The sequence below is a fragment of the Periplaneta americana genome, chromosome 9 (genome assembly GCF_040183065.1).
Source record: "Periplaneta americana isolate PAMFEO1 chromosome 9, P.americana_PAMFEO1_priV1, whole genome shotgun sequence".
NCBI classification, from domain to species: Eukaryota; Metazoa; Arthropoda; class Insecta; order Blattodea; family Blattidae; genus Periplaneta; species Periplaneta americana.
In genome coordinates, this window is record NC_091125.1 from 74,934,497 (window position 1) to 74,956,227 (window position 21,731).

The 21,731-nt window shown below is 38.3% G+C and overlaps 1 protein-coding gene across 4 annotated transcripts in view; it reads left to right on the forward strand.

Annotated features, from left to right (window-relative positions):
• Window positions 1-782: 782 nt before the first annotated feature.
• The window catches only part of Pep (Protein on ecdysone puffs), a 48,234-nt gene continuing 27,285 nt past the window's right edge, over window positions 783-21,731 (forward strand). For 2 of the 4 annotated variants that reach the window (XM_069835098.1, XM_069835100.1), the window contains exons 1-4: window positions 783-939; window positions 12,097-12,386; window positions 13,487-13,648; window positions 14,386-14,615. In XM_069835098.1, coding sequence (XP_069691199.1) covers window positions 12,114-12,386; window positions 13,487-13,648; window positions 14,386-14,615 — 665 coding nt within the window. In that variant the 5' untranslated portion in view covers window positions 783-939; window positions 12,097-12,113. Of the gene's footprint in view, window positions 940-12,096; window positions 12,387-13,486; window positions 13,649-14,385; window positions 14,616-21,731 lie in introns of those variants that run through there. The other 2 variants (XM_069835099.1, XM_069835101.1) reach the window with 2 other exon arrangements.

Sequence of the window (21,731 nt, forward strand, 5' to 3'; positions counted from 1 at the left end):
GTAGGAGGACTACGCCTTAATATTGATGTAGATTTTGTTACTCTGACAGTAAAAAATTAGAGAAAACGATTATGGAAAAAAAAAAAGAGTCAAATCTAAATGTCATTTTTTAAGTTCAAGGTGGGGGGGGGGGGTAAAACTGTCAGTATCATGGAATTCGAAACTATTTAACATGTTACGTTCTTTTAAGGTTACATTTATTACGGCAGTAATAGCAGCCAATATTAATTGTGTACCATTTTGTAGTCAGCTGGCCGAATTGCGTTTTTGTCGACCCTCTTTTTGCTGCAGCAAGGCATGAAGCGCTTAAACAAACGCACGAGTCGCCGTTTGGGTGACTTCCTTTGGGGTCGTGAGTTACCGGTACCAGTCCTCTTAAGTGTGAAAATGTTTTGACTATTGGCATGTTCTTTACTGGACTGTACTTCCTAGTTTTTAATATATTTCGGAAAATAATTATAATGTATGTTAATATTATTATATAATTTCTTTTAAACCTACAAAATTGGGCAATAAACTATCTTAATCTTTGGTACTATGGTGCATCTATACGGTTCAACTTTACGCATTCAAGCAATAAATGCAAGATTGATATTTAATATATATATATACACGTAGTGAAGATGACGTTCAAAACGGCGCACCATGTAAACACAAAATCTTCGTGCATCATAATTGAACGGGCGTTTTAAACTTGATTCTTTCAATATTCTTCCCAGATTGCATGCGTACGCGCATGGAAAATTGAACCGTGTAGATGCAGCTTTCCTTCCATGATTATGAGTAGTTGGCAACCCTGTCACTTAAGGAATTCCTTGGTGATGTGTTCATTGACTGTAGGACGCTGCGATCTTTTTCTACTGACGCGATAGTTGCTGTGGAAGCTTTGTCACCATATTGAAATTGTAATTCATTTGCCGGGTGAAGTGTAGAATTAAGGTAAGTTGTTTATTTAATTGTATTTAAGTTAGTGTGTCGTAATATTATATTAACACAATTATTTTACATTTACATAGAACTGGAACCGCATGTAGAATTGAAAGGTGGAGATTTACGTAGTTTAGGTATAGTCCGACATTTTACTTGTGTCGGCATTGTCTGTAATGATGGAGGCCAAGCCATAAGATTTTCTTGTTATGGGGAATTTTGATAATGTTTTGGAATTGTAGGCGTTTGTATGATTGAGTCATTGTCAGATTTAGATTGAAAGATTAATTAAACGTAGTTCATATAATAGATATATTTGTATTTTGTATATGGCCAAACATACTAAATATGGCACCAAGTAAGGCTTGGTTGTGTAGGTGAGGATAAGAATAATTTATCCTATAATGCCCAATGCTTTACGTATTGGTAGGGGATCCGTTGGTAGTTTTGAAGTTCAGATTACGTTGTTGTGAATTGAGTCGTGGTTACAAGTAATTTCTTTAATCAAATTATCGCTTATTAAGGTACGTAATAGATAACAATTATTCTGAATTTGAGCAACTGGACTTAATCTTACGTGTAAGTCTACTAGGCTACATTTAATATAGATTTGATTTCAGAAAATATTCGACTTCACTACACACCATACACTGGAGAAGAACAACTTATCGTATTTTAGAATTATTTGAATGCAACAGAAGTCAGAAGTCTTGCTAAAATCGGCGGAAGTCCCTCAACTCTCGTTTCACCCACGTCCGTAAATAACTTTAGTGGAATTTATCCACTTTCGTTTTTTATATACCCGACAGATATTTATTTTTCTCAGACATTTTCACACGAAATCGTCACATAATCCAGTGGTATCAGCATTGCATTACGCGGGAAAGCAATCTTTTCGGTCCAGAATAAATTCGGACAAGGTAGAGTATCCACCCTCCACTGAACAAATATTGCACAATTTTATCACTGCCAATGGCGCTATAAATCAATTTTTGATACTTTTATCACAGCCACAACACATTTCAATTCTTATTGTATTATACAGGGTGAGTTTTAAGTCCACCGACAAACTTAAGGGGGTGATTTCTGACTGAAAATGGAGCACAAAAGTTCATATCAACTTGTATCCGGAAATGCATAGTTTCCACGGTAAATGGCACTGAAGACATTCTCTCATAACTTGAGTGTGCGTTTTGTGTGTTGCAGATAGTGTGATTTAAGAAATATAGAAACACAGTGATCCGGTATTCATTCCAGGAACAAGCTGAGATGATGATCGTGTATGGCCAAGCAGGTGAAAACTCTCGAGAGGCAGCACAGATGTACTGAGCTACGTACCCTGACAAGTAGCACAACCCACATCACACAACATTTGGAGCCATTTTTCGGCGTTTGTGTGAGCATGGGACATGGGTCCTTTGAGACAGACGAACGTGCAGGGCGGCTGCAGACTGTGTGATGTGGGTGGTGCTGTCTGTTGGGGTACGTGGCTTGGTACATCTGTGCTGTCTCTCGACCATTTCCACCTACTTGGCCATACACAAACATCATTTCGGCTTGTTACTGGAATGAATACCGGACCATTGTGCTTCTATTGAAACACATAAAACACACACTGCAAGTTATGAGAGAATGTCGTTAGTGCCATCTACCGTGGAAACTATGCATTTCCGGACATAAGGTGATATGAACTTTTGTGCTCCATTTTCAGTCAGGAATCGCCCCCTGAAGTTCGGCGGTGGACTTAAAACTCACCCTGTATATATGGAATTATCGTTACATTAACACATTTAATACATAACAAAACTTACACTGAACGAACTAAATGTAATTATTAATGAAAATCGCCATATTTTCTTCCTGGAATTACGATCCACTTCCACTAGATGGCTACCGACATGAGTAGCAGGGTCGGCAGTACATGCAAACGAAATGATACTATACGTGAAGAATGTTACTACAGGTGTGTAGTATTATGTGACAGGTTGGGTTAGGTTTGATTAGGTGTGTAGTATTATGAGAGAGGTTATGTTAGGTTTGATTAGATGTGTAGTATTACTATGTTGGCGATACTGAAACCCACAGTTACATTAAATATGGCCATATTCTTCATTCACGCACGACGATTTTCTTATATGTAAGGTACCGGTACGTATTTGAGTGGGGGTTGGGTGGGCTTGTAGCTCTCCCAGTAATCACATAAATTTCTACTAATAAATACTATAAATCAAAGGCATGGATAAATTTCAGAATACGGATTCCTTCCTTTCCCTCTTACTTTAAAATTCCAACCTTGTGCCCACAATAGTAATATGCGTTACAAGAGCGGTATGTTGAAGTTTTCATGTTCGAGGAAAAGTTTGAAAAAGTGAAACGTAGTTGAGCTTTTTTAATTTCCGAGAATTGAAAGAAAACATACCGCTCATGTATCGTACATTATTTTGTGCGAAGATCGTTTATTACATACCTGAAAGAGGAATTTCTAATTAGTTGCAATGAAATCTCCATCTTGGTTTCTGTTCAATGACGGCAAATTTGCAAAACAAAAATATCTATCTTCAACATTGTTGCTTTAAAATGTTATCTGTGTTTACTTTACTCCAGCAGGCCGTGATATACGTCTGTCTTTTTTTTCCCCCCAGTCTATGATGAGTCTGGAATCTTGTTGACTTTTTCACGGCTTCCTTAATGTTACTTGCATCACGAATGCAGTAACTTTGGTGGAGTTGTAGAGTTTACTTAATTTTTGCAAATATTTAAAAACAATAACTAATAGTGCAATTTAGGTGAAATTGCACTGGTAAGTTTCCAATTTATAATTATTACTATATTGAACGTCTCTAAAAATATGTTAAAAGCCTAAAGCAGTAAAATCAATATGTCACTTAAGCTGTAAGAAGAGGGAAATTGTTGTGTGTGTTAGGTTGGGAATACTGAATGTGGAATTTTAGACTTTCTGTGGATTGGTTTTGTGCGGAAACCAAGCAAATACGATCTCGCACAAAATAAGTTATTGGTACTAAAATGTGCCTTTTCGCAAGCATGATGATGTGCATTCGACAAACTCAGACAAATCTGCTCTTTTTAGTATCTTAAGATATAATTGTCAGTGAGGAATCCATATACTGAAATTTTCCCGAAAATGATCTGTCATGTCCGTTACTGAAAACCCATGTCACGTCTCTTAGCATACCAATTTTCTCCAGTTTACTGAAGAGCTTACGAAGATTTTAAAAGAGCATTGAACTGATAAATACATACCTTTATTACTTCTGAAGGACAAGAAGGCTTGTGATCTGGACCAGATATACCGACAATGAACACTTGAGACAGATGACTACAAAGCTTATGGAAGTATGGAATAGCCTTTTTAACATATGTCTAAAACAGGGAAGCATACCATAGAAGTGACGTCACTCAATATTAAAAAAAATCCTCTAGTAAGGGAAAGGATATGCAAACACATACAGAGGCATCACTCTGGAATGTACCTCCTTCAAACTATTGACCTCACTGGTGACAAAAAGATTATACGACAAGATTGAAGTTGCAATACCACAGGAACAGTTTGGTTTTCGAAGAGGGAAGTCCATGCTACACCAGGGAATGCTTGCAAGATGACATAGGAGATGCCCGAAGACAGGAAAGAGGAAAACTTTATGCCATATTCGTTGACTGCACTAAGGCTTTCAATCTAAACAGAACTATGCTCATTGGAGAGATAAAAGCAATTATAGGTCGAAATTGCGAATATAAGATTGATAGAAAGGTCGAAATTGCTAATACAAGATTGATAAACATCCTAAATGGGAATTACATAGAAATGAATGACACTATTACTAAGTCCCAACCAATATGACAAACAGGGTTCTTCAAGATCATTCCACCATCTGCTGTTTATAATAGTCACAGCTGAAATCCCCACAACAATCACTACAGAACATGTTAAAATGTATGCATACACTGATAACATAGTGTTAGTATCCAAGTCCATAAACAGCATTCAGTAAACTTACTTCATGGGAAATGAGAATGAATTGACACTAAACAGCAAGAAAACTGGCTTAATGACATTCAGGAGGAAGACAGGCTGCAAACGACAGGATAAGTGTTCAAGGATGAACTGTAAACCACGTCAGAAACTTCAAATATTTGTGTGGCACCCTTCAAACGCAATATTTGTGTGGCACCCTTCAAACGCAAGGAAACGACTTTACACTGCATGTAAAGAAAGTCACTGCCACCATCGAACTCTTAGTCCCTATTTACACTTGCTATTTGTCGCGCAACATCAAGCACCTTCTGTCGGATATATGTAGCATCACCGTTTACACTTGGCAGATTTTTCATCCACAAGTCAACGCAAGTTGCCGACATCCTATATCTAGCGCTTTCTGTCGGCTAAATGTAGTATCACTGTTCACTCTTGGCAGATTTCTCGTCTGCTACTCGAGGCTAGTTGTTGAGCTCGAGCAACGTGTGAGTGATGTGGTGAGCCTTTTAAATGAACAAAATGGATTTTAACAATAAAAAATGTTTTAGTTTCTGCAGCTTTAAGTGTTTCGTTAGCTTACACTAATGAGAAGCAAAAAAAAAAAAAAAAAGAGAGAGAGAGAGAGATTGGGAAAGGAAATGGATATCCAGAAGGCAGGAGAAAGGGTTATTCAAGGCTCTGGTTATTCCATGTTCTCAGTAAAGATTTCAAACTGGAACAGAATTGTCCAATAGATATTTATTGTATTAAAATGAATTGAAAGTTTAATTTTTTTCTTGCATATTGACTCCTGATGTTCTTTATTTTTGTTTTGATGTCGGAGGGAATAGTATTGAGACAAACAGACTCCAAATTTTTACAAATAAACTCCAGTGCATTTTCCCTCCGAATCCTATTGTGATAGTCCTTATTTCTGATGTCATATAAGCATGGACATTCCTCGTAAAGCTCGATTAATTTCATTACTTGGTTTTTGTTCCACTCTGACATGATGCTACAAAGCGCGTGGAAACAGAGAAATAGCTGATTAAAAGTTGTCTGCTACTGCTTTTCCGAACCATGTTCGGGTCCTGTCGCTTGAATTCGGCTGGCACACCTACGGAAATGTCGCACAGAAATAGAAACAGCTTCTATCCAGCAGATGTCGAAAGGGAAGGAAAGAAATCCGTACTGCGCATGCGCCCGCGCTATAAGTCGAAGACATTAAGCTAGGGACTTAAACCTCAAGGTCCTACCCATCATTACATATGGGCTAGAAATTATCTGGAGGCGCTTAAAGAGAATCTATCAAATACTGAATGAATCAAAGTGACATTCCTGAAAAAACCAATGTGCCTCTCTAAGTATACATTGTCACAGGTGATATGCATACTCGCCAGAGAAGCTTACCTCATAGAAGATTTTCGATACCGTCTGCTGTCATCTGCTGAAGCTTAAGAACAACTGCGACAGGAACTACAAGCAAAGAGAAGGGATATCTGGCCTGAATTTTATTGTGCTGTTGCAATGATGAATATGGCATGGCTGTGCTTGAACTACAGTCTTAGACATGCAATGATCTGTTTTGCTGTTCATGGATTCCATAGCAAAAATCTGCAGCATTGGAAAATGACAACCCAGATGATCACTGCACACTGTGTGTGTGTGTGTGTGCGTGCGTGCGTGCGTTACTTGGCAAAGAGTGTGGAAGGTATCATGTGATGGACTACACCAAAAGAACTGTCCTTAATTAAATTCTGCCAAGACTAATGTGGAACCAGAGAGTACATTGTCAGTGTGAACTATAATTATTATAATTTTCTAATTATTATTATTATTATTATTATTATTATTACTACTACTACTACTACTACTACTACTACTACTATTACTGAAGTGGCAAGTCAGTCCTTAGCCTATGTAATCATTATGATAACTTTTATCCATTTTGATAATGGACTTATTGAAGCTAAATGATTAGTCTTTTAAGCTTCAATTTCATAATGAAAACAGTTCATTGTCTGAGCACATTAAAACATACTGTATTCTTAATATAGTACTAAATATGAAAAATTTGAACCTTTTAGTTTATATGTAAGTAAATTTATATTAATATATTTTCAATTTTTTAACTTTTGGTTGATATTTTTCTGAAATGGCTGAATTGCAAGGCATACCAAAAACCTGAACAAATCTGATTCTCGACCTTAACAAAAACTTGCTTAATTTATTTTTCCAGATATATGATTGATATTCTGGGTGATAAGATAGAAAATATAATTGCTGCTGTCTCTTTTATTACTGTTTTAATAGGCCTAATTAACATCAGGTTTATGAATGCATTATGCCATGACTTTATCATTATTTATTATGTTATTATGGCTGCAAATGGAAAGAAAGAAAAAAAATTTATACTCAACAAAAGTATCTTCCGTGGCGTAAAGAAAACAAGCATACTGGCATCTGCTTTAGAAAATTCAAACAATTAAATGTTAAAAAAACCAAACCAAAAAGACACAGTTCAATATTCAATGCTATAAACAAATAATGGAACACCCTAATCTTGAACCCAGAAGCACCATGGCAAACTGCAATTGCAGCCTTCAGGCTGCTTACAGGACATGATTTCTTGGCAAGCCACTTACATAAACTACAAATTCTGAATTCACCAGTGTGTCCCCTGTGCAACAGTCAAGAGGAGATGAACGAGAGCCACTTGAAGACTTGCAATGCATTATCTGCAGAAGACACTATAACCCAGAAGTATTGGAGAGCACGAATGCTAATGGCTTCATTGCTAGATGCAAAGCATTGAAACAACAACATATTTAGTCCATCTTCCTCCAGTCTCGATCACATTTTGCAGTCGAGTAGACATGTCCTGGACAAGCTTCCACAAATCATCAGGATGCTTTGGAGGGGGATTGAGCTTCCACATATTATGCTGCTTTACTTGTGCCTCCATGGCTCAGTTGGAAGAACATCTGAATTCAGATGTCAATGTCTCAGGCTCAAATCCTTGTCTTTCCTTTTCATTTTATTGTGTTACAGAGAGTGTAATGTAATAATAAAAGAAGAAAAAAATAACACTAGTATTATGCAACTGTATTTTTTCAAATCTAACGTTAAATTTATATTATTTATATCGCTAAAGAACTATAACGGAATATAAATAGTAACATAAGAATATAAATGATAACTTGAATTTTATGTCATTAAAGAATGATAACAATATAAATGATAACTTGAATATTATTTATAGCGCTAAAGAACTGTAACAGAATATAAATGATAACTTGAATATTATTTATAGCGCTAAAGAACTGTAACAGAATATAAATGATAACTTGAATATTATTTATAGCGCTAAAGAACTGTAACAGAATATAAATGATAACGTGAATATTATTCATATATCGCTAAAGAATGATAAAATAAAATTATAACTTGAGAAATCTCCTTTAAATTTGAAATGATACAGTATAATTGTGTGCATATTGAATACTGAGCCAAGATTTGAGAAGCTATTTTCTCAAAAAGTGCACATTTATAGTATTAATTATTTTTTACTTTAGCTATAACTACCGAAACTTTTTATTTGTATGTCCAATTTTGTTCCTGTTTCTGAATACAACATAAATGTGTTAATAAGGCATTTATGTTTTATTTTGTTAATCATCTTGCAACCTCAGCTCTTTACATGACCCCCTAGGGGTCGCGACTCACTTTGGGAACCATTGTTTTAGAGCATACCTGCACATTTTTACAGGGGTCGCAAGATCTTTACATGTATACTTACATGAACAGGTGGCTTGTTGTGGCGGTGGTTATTTACTTGCAATTTGTTTTGCTGAGCTTGTTACATAGGGTTTTCCGTTCTCTCACCTGCCAAAAAATTTTCAATACATTCACTTTGCTAATGGGATGATCTAGTTTCATATTTGACAGACACCTGCTCTGAGACTCAGGATACAAACACATTCACAGCGAGTCCCAGCAAAGCAAACAGTACACTAGATGTGCACTTGGCTCATTCACTGTGATGGTTAGACTTTCACCCTTACCCAGATTCTATTCACAGTGACTTCAACCTCAGTGCTACCTATCACTCGCTCTAGAAACTAAACCAATACCTTACAGAATTTCTATAATATCCCACATTGTTGGCGACTTCATTTGCACCTATTTTCTGATACAAAACTATATTCTGAAATTTTGGCACTTTAAGCCTTTTCCATTTACATGCCTCAATTAGGCCCTTTGGGCTTCACTGAAATTCACCATAAGAGTTAAATATCAGTTCTATTAGGGTTTTTGTCTAGAAATCCCAATTAGCCTTTGCCTCACAAATGGACCAATAATACCCATTAAAATAAATTAAATTGATCTTTGCCTTATATAGCTTACCTCGTGTTGATATATAATTCTGAAGAACACCTCTTTAAAGAAAAGGGCTGTTTCATCCTTCCGGAGATTACACAGAATACATTTTTTGGGTTAAACCCGATAATTATTTTTATTGCTATGATACTTTTCAGTTGAGACAAAAAAAAATTATAATGAAGTTACGACGAAAATTGAAGTCAAACTTGCATTCTGGACATGGTGCATTTTGGACACATTTACTTTCCTTTTTGGGAGATCCTACATCTCTGCATTATTTCGTGGTGAAATGAAACAGAGATGGTATAGCTTTACAAATATAATGGGTAGTAAAATTCTCACTTGTGTGGTGTTTCTGCTTTAAGTAGTGTGCAGTGACATATCGTGACGTCAGGTTGTCGTGGCAACAGAGGGTGAAGAAGGCATTCTCATGTCCACTCATCTCAGGACTTGTTTCTGTTTAGAGTCCCTCGATAATAATTGAATGTAAGATTTGGGACAATGTGCATACTCCTGATTGGTTGGATCCAACGATGACCTCCATTAATCAGGGGCGATTTCTCAGGGCATGCTATGCTTGCTGCGCAAGCCCAATATTTTCGTAGAATGTATATTTCTCAAAATGGGATTACGTACATTAAAATTTATTTTGATTTTTGGAATATTGTATAGGCGTAATACCATCCCCAGGTTGCTCACCGCAAATATCACAACGCTTGCTCGTTTCTCGGAGCTACAGGAAAGACGTAGAAATAGGGAGAATATGATGTGTGCGCAAGTGCCTTCCTCCTCAGTCTGTCCTAGGCACACATGCTTCTGTACGTGTTGTTTGAAGCTCTGGTCCGAGAGCTACACCAACAACTATTTAACGTTACATAGACCAGTATTGACACCGGGAATGTGCTGTGATTTGCGAGTGCAATGTAATTGTGTTAGCTGCTGCATGTATTATTAATTCTTAAACATTAATTTGAAGTATTGCAATGAGTTCGGAATTGTGTGTTATTGAAACCTTATTATTAAATCCATTTTCCTAAGGGACTATTCAAGAGAAGACAGACATAGAGAATATGTGCGCTCATTCAGTGCAGCTCAATACAACAATATGCATTGGTTGGCAGGGTCGAAAAAACTATATAAACTGTTTTGTTGGCCATGTTTGTTGTATTATATTGAACTTCTACATCTGATAAGCGAATATGATCCATGACTCATAATGGTTTCATAATTATAAAATAAATTATTTATGTGGGTCTGATTATTTTTATTAATTATGAATTATTACAACCTCCCATCTTCCCCTATGAATAAAAGAACAAGCCTAACTTTCGTGACTAGCATTCGCCCATGCCATTAACATACAATTAATAAATCTAGGTACACATAATTATGTACTCAAAAATATATTGGGTCGATGAAATAATAAATCCTTCATTATCTATAATGTATGGACTCTAGAATTCCATTATAATGAGAGCTGAAATGTTGCATGGTCTCTGATCCCATCAACAATTAAAATGTGTGATGATTTGATAGCGATGGAAATGGAAAAACAAATCTCCTATGAGAAGTAAAACCATATTGTGCATATATATTACATACAAATGTTAAACAAATTTGATACATAATTTTGTAATATATTGTAATGTAATCTATTTGAGGGAGGTGGGATATGATTGTAGAGACTGGATTAATCTTGCTCAGGATAGGGACCAATGGCGGGCTTATGTGAGGGCGGCAATGAACCTCCATGTTCCTTAAAAGCCAGTAAGTAGTAGTAGTAGTAGTAATCTATTATAGTACATAAAAACTATTTTTTCAGCGAGTTTATCACTGAGGAATAAGGAAAACCTGTTAACTTGTGTTTACTACAAGCAAAGCCGTAGTAAGTTCTTACTGGACTATACAACAAGATGGGTGATGTTTGGATCCTGTGTCTCAACTCTTAGGTTCAATTATTAAGGAACTCTCTTCTATTGGAACAATAGTACCCATCTGGTAATGACGAGTAATCTCTTCACCTGAATAGCCAACACTGACTATTATGGGTTCAAAATATTTCTTCCACTGCAATCTTCCATATTAAAATGGGATTTTTTTTAATCGCCAATCAAATATGGACACAAATTGTAGATAGTAACACCGCTACTGAAATTGAACAGTTTTTACACTAAACCTATATACCACTAAATTGCCGTAATAAGTCTGAGATTCTCTTACATGAACTGGACTGCACTATACATATAGATAGCATTATGCCAGAAGAGGCTATCAATAAATTTTGTGATATTAAGTTATTTGCAATGGAACCCCCTTAATGTATTAAAACAATGGTTTGACAATTACATTGGACATGAGAAAGAATTAAAGCATTTTGTGTGGACAAGAAAAGGAAAAATCATTGTCTTCCCCCCCCCCCCCCCCCATGGGCTAACAACCGATCACCGTAAAAAACAGCTTGTTACAAATCCATACAATAAGCCATTTGTAAGTAAGTATTGTAAACTTGCAGTTTGTTTGGTAAGTTCTTCTGGCATGATGCTCTCGATATTATGCTTGAAATTAGTAAGGAAAATTAAAATTCTTAAAAGCACTTGTTTTGTATATTCTAAGCTTTCTGTTCTGAAGCATTTGCTTCTGTTACTATCATTTTGGGATGCTGCCATAGTAACATAAAAGCCTGTAATGAGATAGGTATAGGTCAAGTTCTGAAACTTCATTCATTTAGCCTCATGAGAGCATTCAGCTGTACTTTTAATGGCCCAAGAATGTTTTCTGTGTGTGTGTATCTTACGTTTTGTTTATTTCTACAGCGTGTTAACTTTGAGAGATGTCTCAAAACAGAGGATATCGCCGAGATGGTCGGCAAGGGTATCAAATGAACTCAAATCCTCATTATGGCGGTCGCTCTGGACAACAGATGAATGTGAATCCTTGGGAAGGAGGAATGGTTCCAGGGGGGAGGTCTGGAGTGGCAGGTCTGCTGCCAACTCCTCCCCAGGCATCAAATCTTCTGTCACAGTTATCATCCCCTGAAGCTCAGCTTGCACTTGCCAGTAATTTGTTATCAACATTACTGAGACCTCAGCAACAAACTCCTCAAGTAAGCATTGGTTTCTGTCTGTAAAGCAAGTGACTTTGATTAACAGACTAATAAAGATGTTTTTATAATCATTTCATTATATCTGTTGATTATGATACACATTTTCACCAGAGAATTTACCTCTTTAGGAAATGTTAAACTTCGGTAATTTCCTTACAAACATGTGCTTCTACTGTGGTCTTCAACCTCTTGTGTTCTGTTCAGAGTTCTGAATTCCTCATCCTTACATGCTGTGCAACATTAAAAGACCACGAAAAATGCAGATGATAGGCAAAGTTTGGATTGGTATGCTCCTTAATTAATACATAAAACATATCGTCTTACCTTTCTAATAAGATTCTTTGGATGAAGTCACAAAACTGCAGCTTTCCTGACAATCTGTCGGATTTATGTCGCTAATAACAATAACTATTCATTCTACTGTGTCTGGAACAACTTCTTTCCTTTCCATCTTGTTTTCTGACATCTTCACGTTTGCACAATCCATCCTGTTTTCTTGTGAGGAGTAAATCGTCAATATTCATATTATTTAGTTCATTACCATAGTCTTGACTCTGAGACTGACTATTCTTACTTCTTAGTATCTGTAAAAGCATACCTTGTATTTATTAAGACAATAGAACTTGGAACTGTAATATTTGTTATGGATGATATGTCCTTGTCCCTTACTCTTGTAAGATTCTTTCTATTCCCTGACCCTAACCATTTGCATTTCTTTCAACTGCAAGGATATGTTAATATCTGTAATATGCAATAAAATAGTTTTCTTATCATTTATTCCTAAAAACCCAAATTTTCCAAAGATATATTTGTTTACATTAATTTTCTTCCAAGTCTTAACAGAATTCCAGACATTACATATAGTTTGATGATGAGAGTTTATGGAGATTGGAGTAAGTTTCAAACCATTACTCCTCTTCGACATGAAAAGCCTTTGAAATTAAGGAACTCAGAATCCAAATGAAATGTGAAAATATTTGTAAATGACTAAGTTATTGAAAGTTTTCTATAATTTTGGAAAATTTCGGAATGAGATATTTTTACTGGGACTCTAAATTGTAATAATGTTTTGAGCTAATTGTTGACACTTCGTATGTTAGGTTCCATCTCTTCTGAGCTTAGGCTCAGTTGGTCAAATGGGAAATGCAGGTGGTGGTTATCGTCAAAATTCTGGTTATGGTCCAAATGCTGGAAGGTACCAAGACCCTGGTCCAAACAGACGTAAGCGAATGGATTCAAGGAGACAAGAACCCTACAACAAGGTAAGTGTAATGTGAAATTCATTGAGTACTGCACAGTTTGGTTGTGAAAATTACCATATTCTGAAATGAAAATTTACATGATTTGGTCTTCCACACAGTAATTCTCTGTGCAAAATCATGAAATATTTCTGATCACTCAAAATATTTGGAGTCTCCATGCATACATAACATTTTTCATGTTTAAAGAGTTGTAAATCTATGTACCAGGTTTGATTTTACTTATAAAACTTCTGTCATCTATTACTGTTGTTCTAAAAATCCCATGATTTACAACTATTTCCATTCTTGGATATATTCCTACAACGCTTCATTTAGTGTACTCAAAATATACATTCTGACCTCGTCAAGGTTTGCACATCAGCAGCAACATCGTGCATTTCTGACTCTTCTGACGAATGGGACTTACGCGGGTATATGCTGTAATGTAATAAACCTGGTTCATATTTTACAGATACATCCTCTTACATGGCCAAGAAGCTCAGTTGAAAGTATCAAAATGCCATCTTCAGAGCTGTAGCATAGTGTTATTGTGAAAGTATTTGATTTTGTTTACTGCCTTCCATTTTTTACAACTCCACAACACCATTATGAAGCTTCCATCATTGACCATCAGCTTCAGTCTATTTTTTTCTTCTGTCAGTAAATCCATTGTCTCAGACACTGTCCATATTTCACCAGTTTCTGTAATCATACTTATCTCCATCTACTGACACATGGGTAATTATAATGACATACAGCCCATGCAGGGTCGTCGCACTGCCCCTGCCAGGGGGGGTCCTGAGAGGAAGCCTGGTAGCCAGGGGTTGAGAAGTCCTAGCGTAGGGAAAAGTCGCAGTGGCTCAGGCACCAAACCCGGGGGTAAAGCTGACAGAAAGGATGATGACAAAGAACCTAAGAAAGACAAAGACGAGGAGGATGATAAAGATAGTGGAGCTGAAAAGAAAACAGATGAAGAGGATGTTAAGAGGTAAGCAGATGTCTTTGACCATTACTATCCTTCTGTTCTTTCTGTGGCGTCTTCGTTACGCACACAGAATCAAGTGGTTTTCGAAGCAAGCAGTTCCGTCTGTGGTTCACGTCATAACTAGCTGTATTAATATGATTATGTGGCCAATGCACCATTCATAACAAGCATTGCACTAATGGGTCTTCTTTTTTTGTGTGTGTGTGTAAGGTATAGTGACCTCACATGATTGTGTGTTTGTTGATTATTCATGCTTCTCTGGGAAAATTACATGTTTATTTTTATCTGCAGTACTTCTCCACTGCTACCAACTGTAATTCAGTAATAATAATATCACGATAATTAGTTCATTGTAGTGTGAATATATCTGTTCAAGATTCCTAAATTTCGAAGTATTGTGTACACTTCTGTTGTACACTACTTCCACTTGGTGCTCGTTGTGAGGCCTTATTTTGCTCTGGAAGAAAACTCTGCAATCTCTCTATGGCTTACCTTTCTTTATACTGAAGTGTTATTGCTGGTAATTCTTCAGAAGATTTTGTTACTAGTAAGTACGTAGTCATAATTTATAGCCTGTATCATATCAAACTGGACTGTTCCTTGCATGTGGAGAATCTACGTCAATGTACATGGAATCTATTCTAGTTTTGGTTTCCTCCTTTCGAGGACAGACTTTGTTTGCAATGTTTAACGTATTTATTGTATATGTTTGATATTGGGCTCATGGTTTCAGATAATCAGCTCCATATGGAAACACTATATGAATATGGATTCTTACAAATTTAAGTGTTGTAGTTGGTTCACCATCTGCAAGGGGATTCATATTCTGCAAAAAGAAATACAATGGACCTACATCAACTATGGTTTAGTGAACTATAGCTTTCAAGCTTTTCATTTATTCTGCAATTTTTCTTGAATCCAGCAATATTTAACAGATGGTGCAGAAATGCTCTGCTATTATATTCTGCGAATACTGGCACATCTCTGAAGAATTCCACAGCTATAATGTAATTTTCCCATATCAGAAATTTCATTGCATTCTTTTATTTCAGCATTAAGCGAACACGGTTGGTGCCTTCAGAATTACTTACCTGTATGAAAATGTTAATGATATTTGTCTTGTGCTCTTTTTCAAATGTGAGCGCATTCTTGTCCTTAGAAAGTTGTATTTGTATGTGAAAAAGGACTTCGCATCTCATCCAGCATCACGACATAATAGATCATTGTGAACCCTAATTGGCAGCAACTCTTCATTACACTTCTATTATGTCAAACTAATACCATATGTTCTAAAATTCAACTACATCTGCAGTTAGAAGAATGATACACATAGTGTGCCACCACAGTATTTGAAGGCACTTTTTCTCTGTGTTACAAGTCTGAACTATTCGTTCATTTCCCATATACTGACATCATGAGGTACTTGAGAGATGGCGTGGTATGACTTGATGTCAGCAGAGAAGTGGACAAAAGTAGAAGAGGGAAACTTCAAGAAGCTAGATGTTTGTCCTTGCAATCTTTCATGGTGTTGTTATAATGCAAACCCTGTTTTCACAGGGAAGACATCAGCTGTATGTGAATTTATTATTTTTGATCAAATGTTTCTGTTGTGATTTTTTATTTACTGACAATATACACTCATCTCTGTACCACCTTGGAATACTTATAAAAACTCTTTTCAGAATAACTTTATTTTCTTACCAAATTAATTATACTTTTCTTGTTCATTAACTTCATTGTAACATAGTTGTATACCATAGTCTAAAGTACCCGAATTTTATCTGCCACTGTGTGTTTTATTAGGTTCTGCACTAATATTTACTCTACCCCTATAGAGCTAGTGATTAAAATATTCCAAGGCAGTTTTGCACCGGCTGGCAGGTTGCTCCTCCAAGTGTTATCTATAGTTTCGCTGAAATTCAGTATTGAAAGTGAACAATTCCTGACATTCTTACTGTACTCATTGGAGAATCAATTGACCTACCTCATTCCTAAACATACTTTTTCAATATAGGAATTTTCGTTCCATTAATATATTTTCATTACTTAAGATAAATTTAAGGATTCTCCTGAAGGAACCTTTATTCTTAAATAAAATTGTTATGTTGAAGAGAAATTGGAACATCTTCCAAACTACCAAGATGTTTTATCACATTTAAGCTTCATGTTAATTGGTGCGAGATTTTTCTACTTGTGCATGGTGTCAAATGAAGAAACATCAGAGCTACATAATTATCTGCTCTTTTAGGGAAAACAAGAAAATAGAAGCCTATCTCTTGAATATGGTACTAGGAGTTGTTCTTCAGGATTGATAATGATTCCAAATATAGATTCCTGAGGACAAAAATAAGATGTTGAATGTTTCTACTTCTATGACGAAATGCAAAAATCCAGAAATCTCACACTACATTAGATCATTGTGAAAGTCTTCAATTGTGTGTTTTAACTGTCTTTTATGTATTCAGTTTAAAATTGCAGGAACTAGAGTTACATTTTTTTATTGGAACAGTTTTATATGGATAGACAGGAAGTTTAGATTCACTTTGAATAAACACACATCAGTTTTTGCAAATTGACTTCAAATCAACCACATTCTATTGACAAAGATAAACTTATATGATCGTCAAATCACTATTTATGTATTATATTTTAATTTTGAAGACTTGCGTGATCATGAGTAACATTGTTCTACTTCAGTTATTTAATCTTAGTGTGGAAAATTACACATTGTTCTGCTTCACTTAATCTTAGTGTGGCTACCTTCTCCCCCTCCCCTCCCCGTTCTAATTCACTTAATCTTAGTGTGACTACCTCTCCCCCATAGTGATTCAGTGGGAGACAAGTCAGATGATTGTGAGGGCCAAATCATGAATTTTGACACATGTGATGCCTCTTATCTTCTTGTAATTCTTACAAACTTTTTAATTGTCTTTTGGACCATTTTCCTGCTGCAGAATAAAATAACTAAGATGCAACATGAACGCTGTAGTACTGTTTTGAAAATGTTCTCCACATCATCACATTTCCCCCCCTCCCCCTCTGTGCTTCCAGTACTTTCTGGGGTGTTGACAAACATTAAAATCAGATTTCTCAAATTTGAATTCATATCTTCAAAAATACCTGCTTCCATTTATACAATATCAAAATTTTGTATTCTTTAGCCCATTGTAGTCTCTTATTCCTTTGAGTTATATTTAAAATGGCTTTTGTACTGCTATGCAATCAATAGATCAGCATTGGATAAGCGACTTGTTACAATAGACACTGATACTGGTTCTACTCTTGTCTGGTTAATTTCTGCACAGGTGTTCAGTGCTGTAATTTTTTCTTGGATATAATTTGAAGAATTAGCATTCATTACCCTGGACTCTCATGTTTTTGAAACCTGTCAATTATTTTTTATGCCTTCTCTTGATTACATGTTTCTTTCTGTGAAGTTTTTTTTAAGTTGTCTGACAAGACTTCAAATTGTGACATTTTCTTATTTCTAATACAACCTGCTCTGGCATAAAGTTGCACTTCAGTATCAACTTCAGTTATGCTGGCACATTATATAAGAGCAAGTTTGTTTTGAACTGAAATATAACAGGGAAATAGATTTCTAGTCCAAAATGGTTCAGGACATTCACTTATGCTTTTTAAAATTTGTGAAGGAAATATTACCAGAGGTGAAGTAGGAAGTGGTTTTGATCGTGTTAATATGAATACCTTTGGAAAAGAGCTGGAAATATCTGCAGAATATTTCACATACATTAGTGAACTAAAGTGTAAAGATAATGTAATAGTTAGGTCATCTGCAGCAGAGAAACTCCCAAATCTGCCATCATATGCACGTATTATCAGGTTTTTCACGTGACTTAGATAGTTCATACATCTTATCTTCTTCGTGGCTACAATATTTTGTCTGGGCACATGTAATATTGTGACAGCGACGTGAGAATCGAACTCACGACCAGCGTCCCGCAAGAAAGCAGATCGCACGGGCTCCACGGAACATTGGGTGACGTCGCGCGGTGGAGAGAAGGGAGAGAGGGTGTATTACGTCACGCGACGAGTCTGCGCGCGCAGCTGCTACGCAGTGGATGTGGAACGACCTTCCCGATTATTCCAGACGTCTGTCGATGTAGAGATATGAGATAATTCTCTACACACCTGTAGAAGGTTCTCGCAACTATGATTTTGCTATAAAAGAGCAGTCGCCAGCGAACGAGAGTCAGAGTTTTCAGTTATTCAGTCAGTGAGAAAGCCAGAGCAAGCAAGCCAACCGGAGTTCGACTCGAGTGTGCGTCCGCATCTGCGTCAGCATCCGAAGGCCTGAGTTCGAGTGCAGTGGATCGCAGTTGGAGGGACCTGAGTTCGAGTGCAGTGGACCGCAGTTGGAGGGACCCGAGTTCGAGTACAGTGAACTGTCTCTGAAGGTCTGTGGTTCGAGATACTGTGAACTCGAGTGACTGAGATAGAAGAACTGTGAACTGAGAACTGATAGTTCTGATTTGTAAATAGTGCTTTGTAAATATTAGTTAAGATTAACAGTTCATTGTTGTGCGTAATAGTCCAAGTAAATTGTCATTGTCGTCGGTGGAGTGCTATAACGAATACTGTGTTGAGTGAAGATACAATTGTTGACAAGAGCGTTTAAGGTGAATTGTAGAAAGGAATTATTGTTGTGACGAATAAATTACATTGTTGTTACTAATAAAGTTCGCATTGGTGTCAGAACCGGGATATTATCGACAATGGAGAACCTACAGCAGATCCTGCAAGCCATCGCGGAAATGAAAGCTGAAATGAAAAAGGACATAAGTGACGTAAAAGCAGAAATGAAGAACGACATCAGTGAGGTTAAGAACGACATAAGTGAAGTGAAAACAGAGATGAAAAGTGACATAAGCGGAGTGAAAGATGACGTCACTACGCAAATTGAAAGCGTTTCGGCCCACGTAGATGGAATTGTCGCCATCGTAAAAGACGAACTTAAGGCCGATTTGGATAAACTAAACCAGAATTTTACAACTATAAACGAGACAGTAGCCGAGTTGAGACAGGATGTAGACCATTTCGACGGCAAAATCCGCGATCTCGAGCGTCGTCAAGAGCAGACGAGTGAGGTGATGGACAAACACGCTGAGGAAAACAAGCACATACTCGCGTTAATGGACCAACACGCTGTAGAAAACAAACACATCCTCGCGTTGGTGGATCGCCAGGCTAGAGAACAGAAACAGATAATTGCCGAGGAAGTTCAACGGGCCGTGGAAAGATCGACGTCAGCATTGAGGACCTCACATAGTGCCCCTGCGGAACCATCGGCTTCAGCCAGACATCACAACGTCAAGACGCCGAAGTTCGACGGTACGACGTCTTGGGCGATATTCCGTCGCCAGTTCGAGGCCATCGCAGAGCACAATGGGTGGACGCCGGCAGAGAAAACTACTCAGCTGCTGGCCGCGCTTCAGGGACAGGCGTCGGAGATTCTTCACAGCGTTCCAGAAGACGGGACAGCCGCTGAGATAATGGCGGCCTTGGAGGGACGTTATGGTGACCATCAACTTGCTGCAGCATTTAGGACCCAACTAAAAACGAGGGTCCAACAGTCAGGCGAGTCCCTGCAAGAATTCGCGATGGCGGTGGAACAACTGGCCCATAAGGCGCTCAGGGGCCTACCTAATGACTTCATCGCTGGAGAGGCGGCCTACACCTTCGGCAGCGGAGTTCGAGACCCGGAAATAAAGCAACAGCTACTCCTGGCAGAGCATCGCACCATCAATGCAGCTCTGGCGGCGGCCCTCAGGATGGAGGCAGCCAAGTTGACGGCGAACGTCTCGGCATCGCACCGGATTAGGAGCGTCGCGGCGGCCGACGTCGAGGAACGTCAACCGAAATCACCCGAGCGACGAAGACGAGGAGTGCCCACCTGCTGGTCCTGCGGCGAGCCTGGACACCTGAGGAGGGACTGTGACCGATCTGGTCACAAACAGGAAAACTAAAAGGGGCCGATGCGATGAGGGGCACGTCGGCGCCGTCATCACCATCCCCTCGGCTGATCTTGAAGACGGTTAACAGAAGATGTGACGATGGGCTGATTGCTGACGGATGGATAAGAGGCCGCCCATGCAGAGTACTGGTAGACACCGGGGCGTCGCTCACTATCGCCAGACCGGAAGTCGTGCGTGGACTACCTGGGAGGACGCCGCTGCGCCGGTATGAGCTACGTACTGCCTCAGGCGAGAACCTGCCCATTCAAAAAGAGGTTTTCCTGGACTTGACCTTGGGAAAGAGGAGACTGGAGATGTGGGTGTTCGTCGCCAACATCACTGAAGACGTCATCCTGGGACTCGACGCCATGCGGATCTTCGATGCAACGGTGGACGTCCGGCGCCGTATCCTCCGTTTTGGTCAGGATGAAGTGTTCCTGAGGGACGTCGAAGACCAACCCATGGCCGGCAGACTCACCTTGGAGAATCAAGTGACAATCCCAGCAGGCTGCGAGATGGTGGTGACGGCAAGACTGGACGGACAACCTAAGAGAAACCTGCTCCTCGATTCGCAAACAACTCCGATAGATGGGGTTTATGTGGCCAGATCCCTACTCCCGAATCAGAAGGTGGTACCGGTGAGGGTCCTGAATGTCACCAATCGGGACAAGGAGGTGCCTAGTGGAACTGTACTAGGTAGCGTCGAGCCGGTGGTGTCTGTGACGTCGCTGGCAGAAAACGAGGAGTGTCACCGACCACATCCAGATCTAGACCCATCACTGAAAGAGCTGGCTCGAGAATTGCCGGCGAATTTAAGCAAAAGAGAAAGAAGACAAGTCCACGATCTACTGACAGAATTTCAGGACGTGTTCAGTCTGTCTGAAAATGACTACGGGAGAACGGAGAAAGTTCATCACCGCATCGACACCGGAAATGCTCGCCCAATCAGACAACCTCCTCGACGCGTCCCTCTAGCTAAACAGAGGGAGATTGACAGCCAACTGGAGGGCATGAAAGCAAGAGGGGTCATCGAGGAATCCGACAGCCCTTGGTCATCACCTGTGGTGCTGGTGAAGAAGAAGAATGGGGACCTGCGTTTCTGCGTGGACTACAGAAGACTGAATGACGTCACCAAGAAGGACTG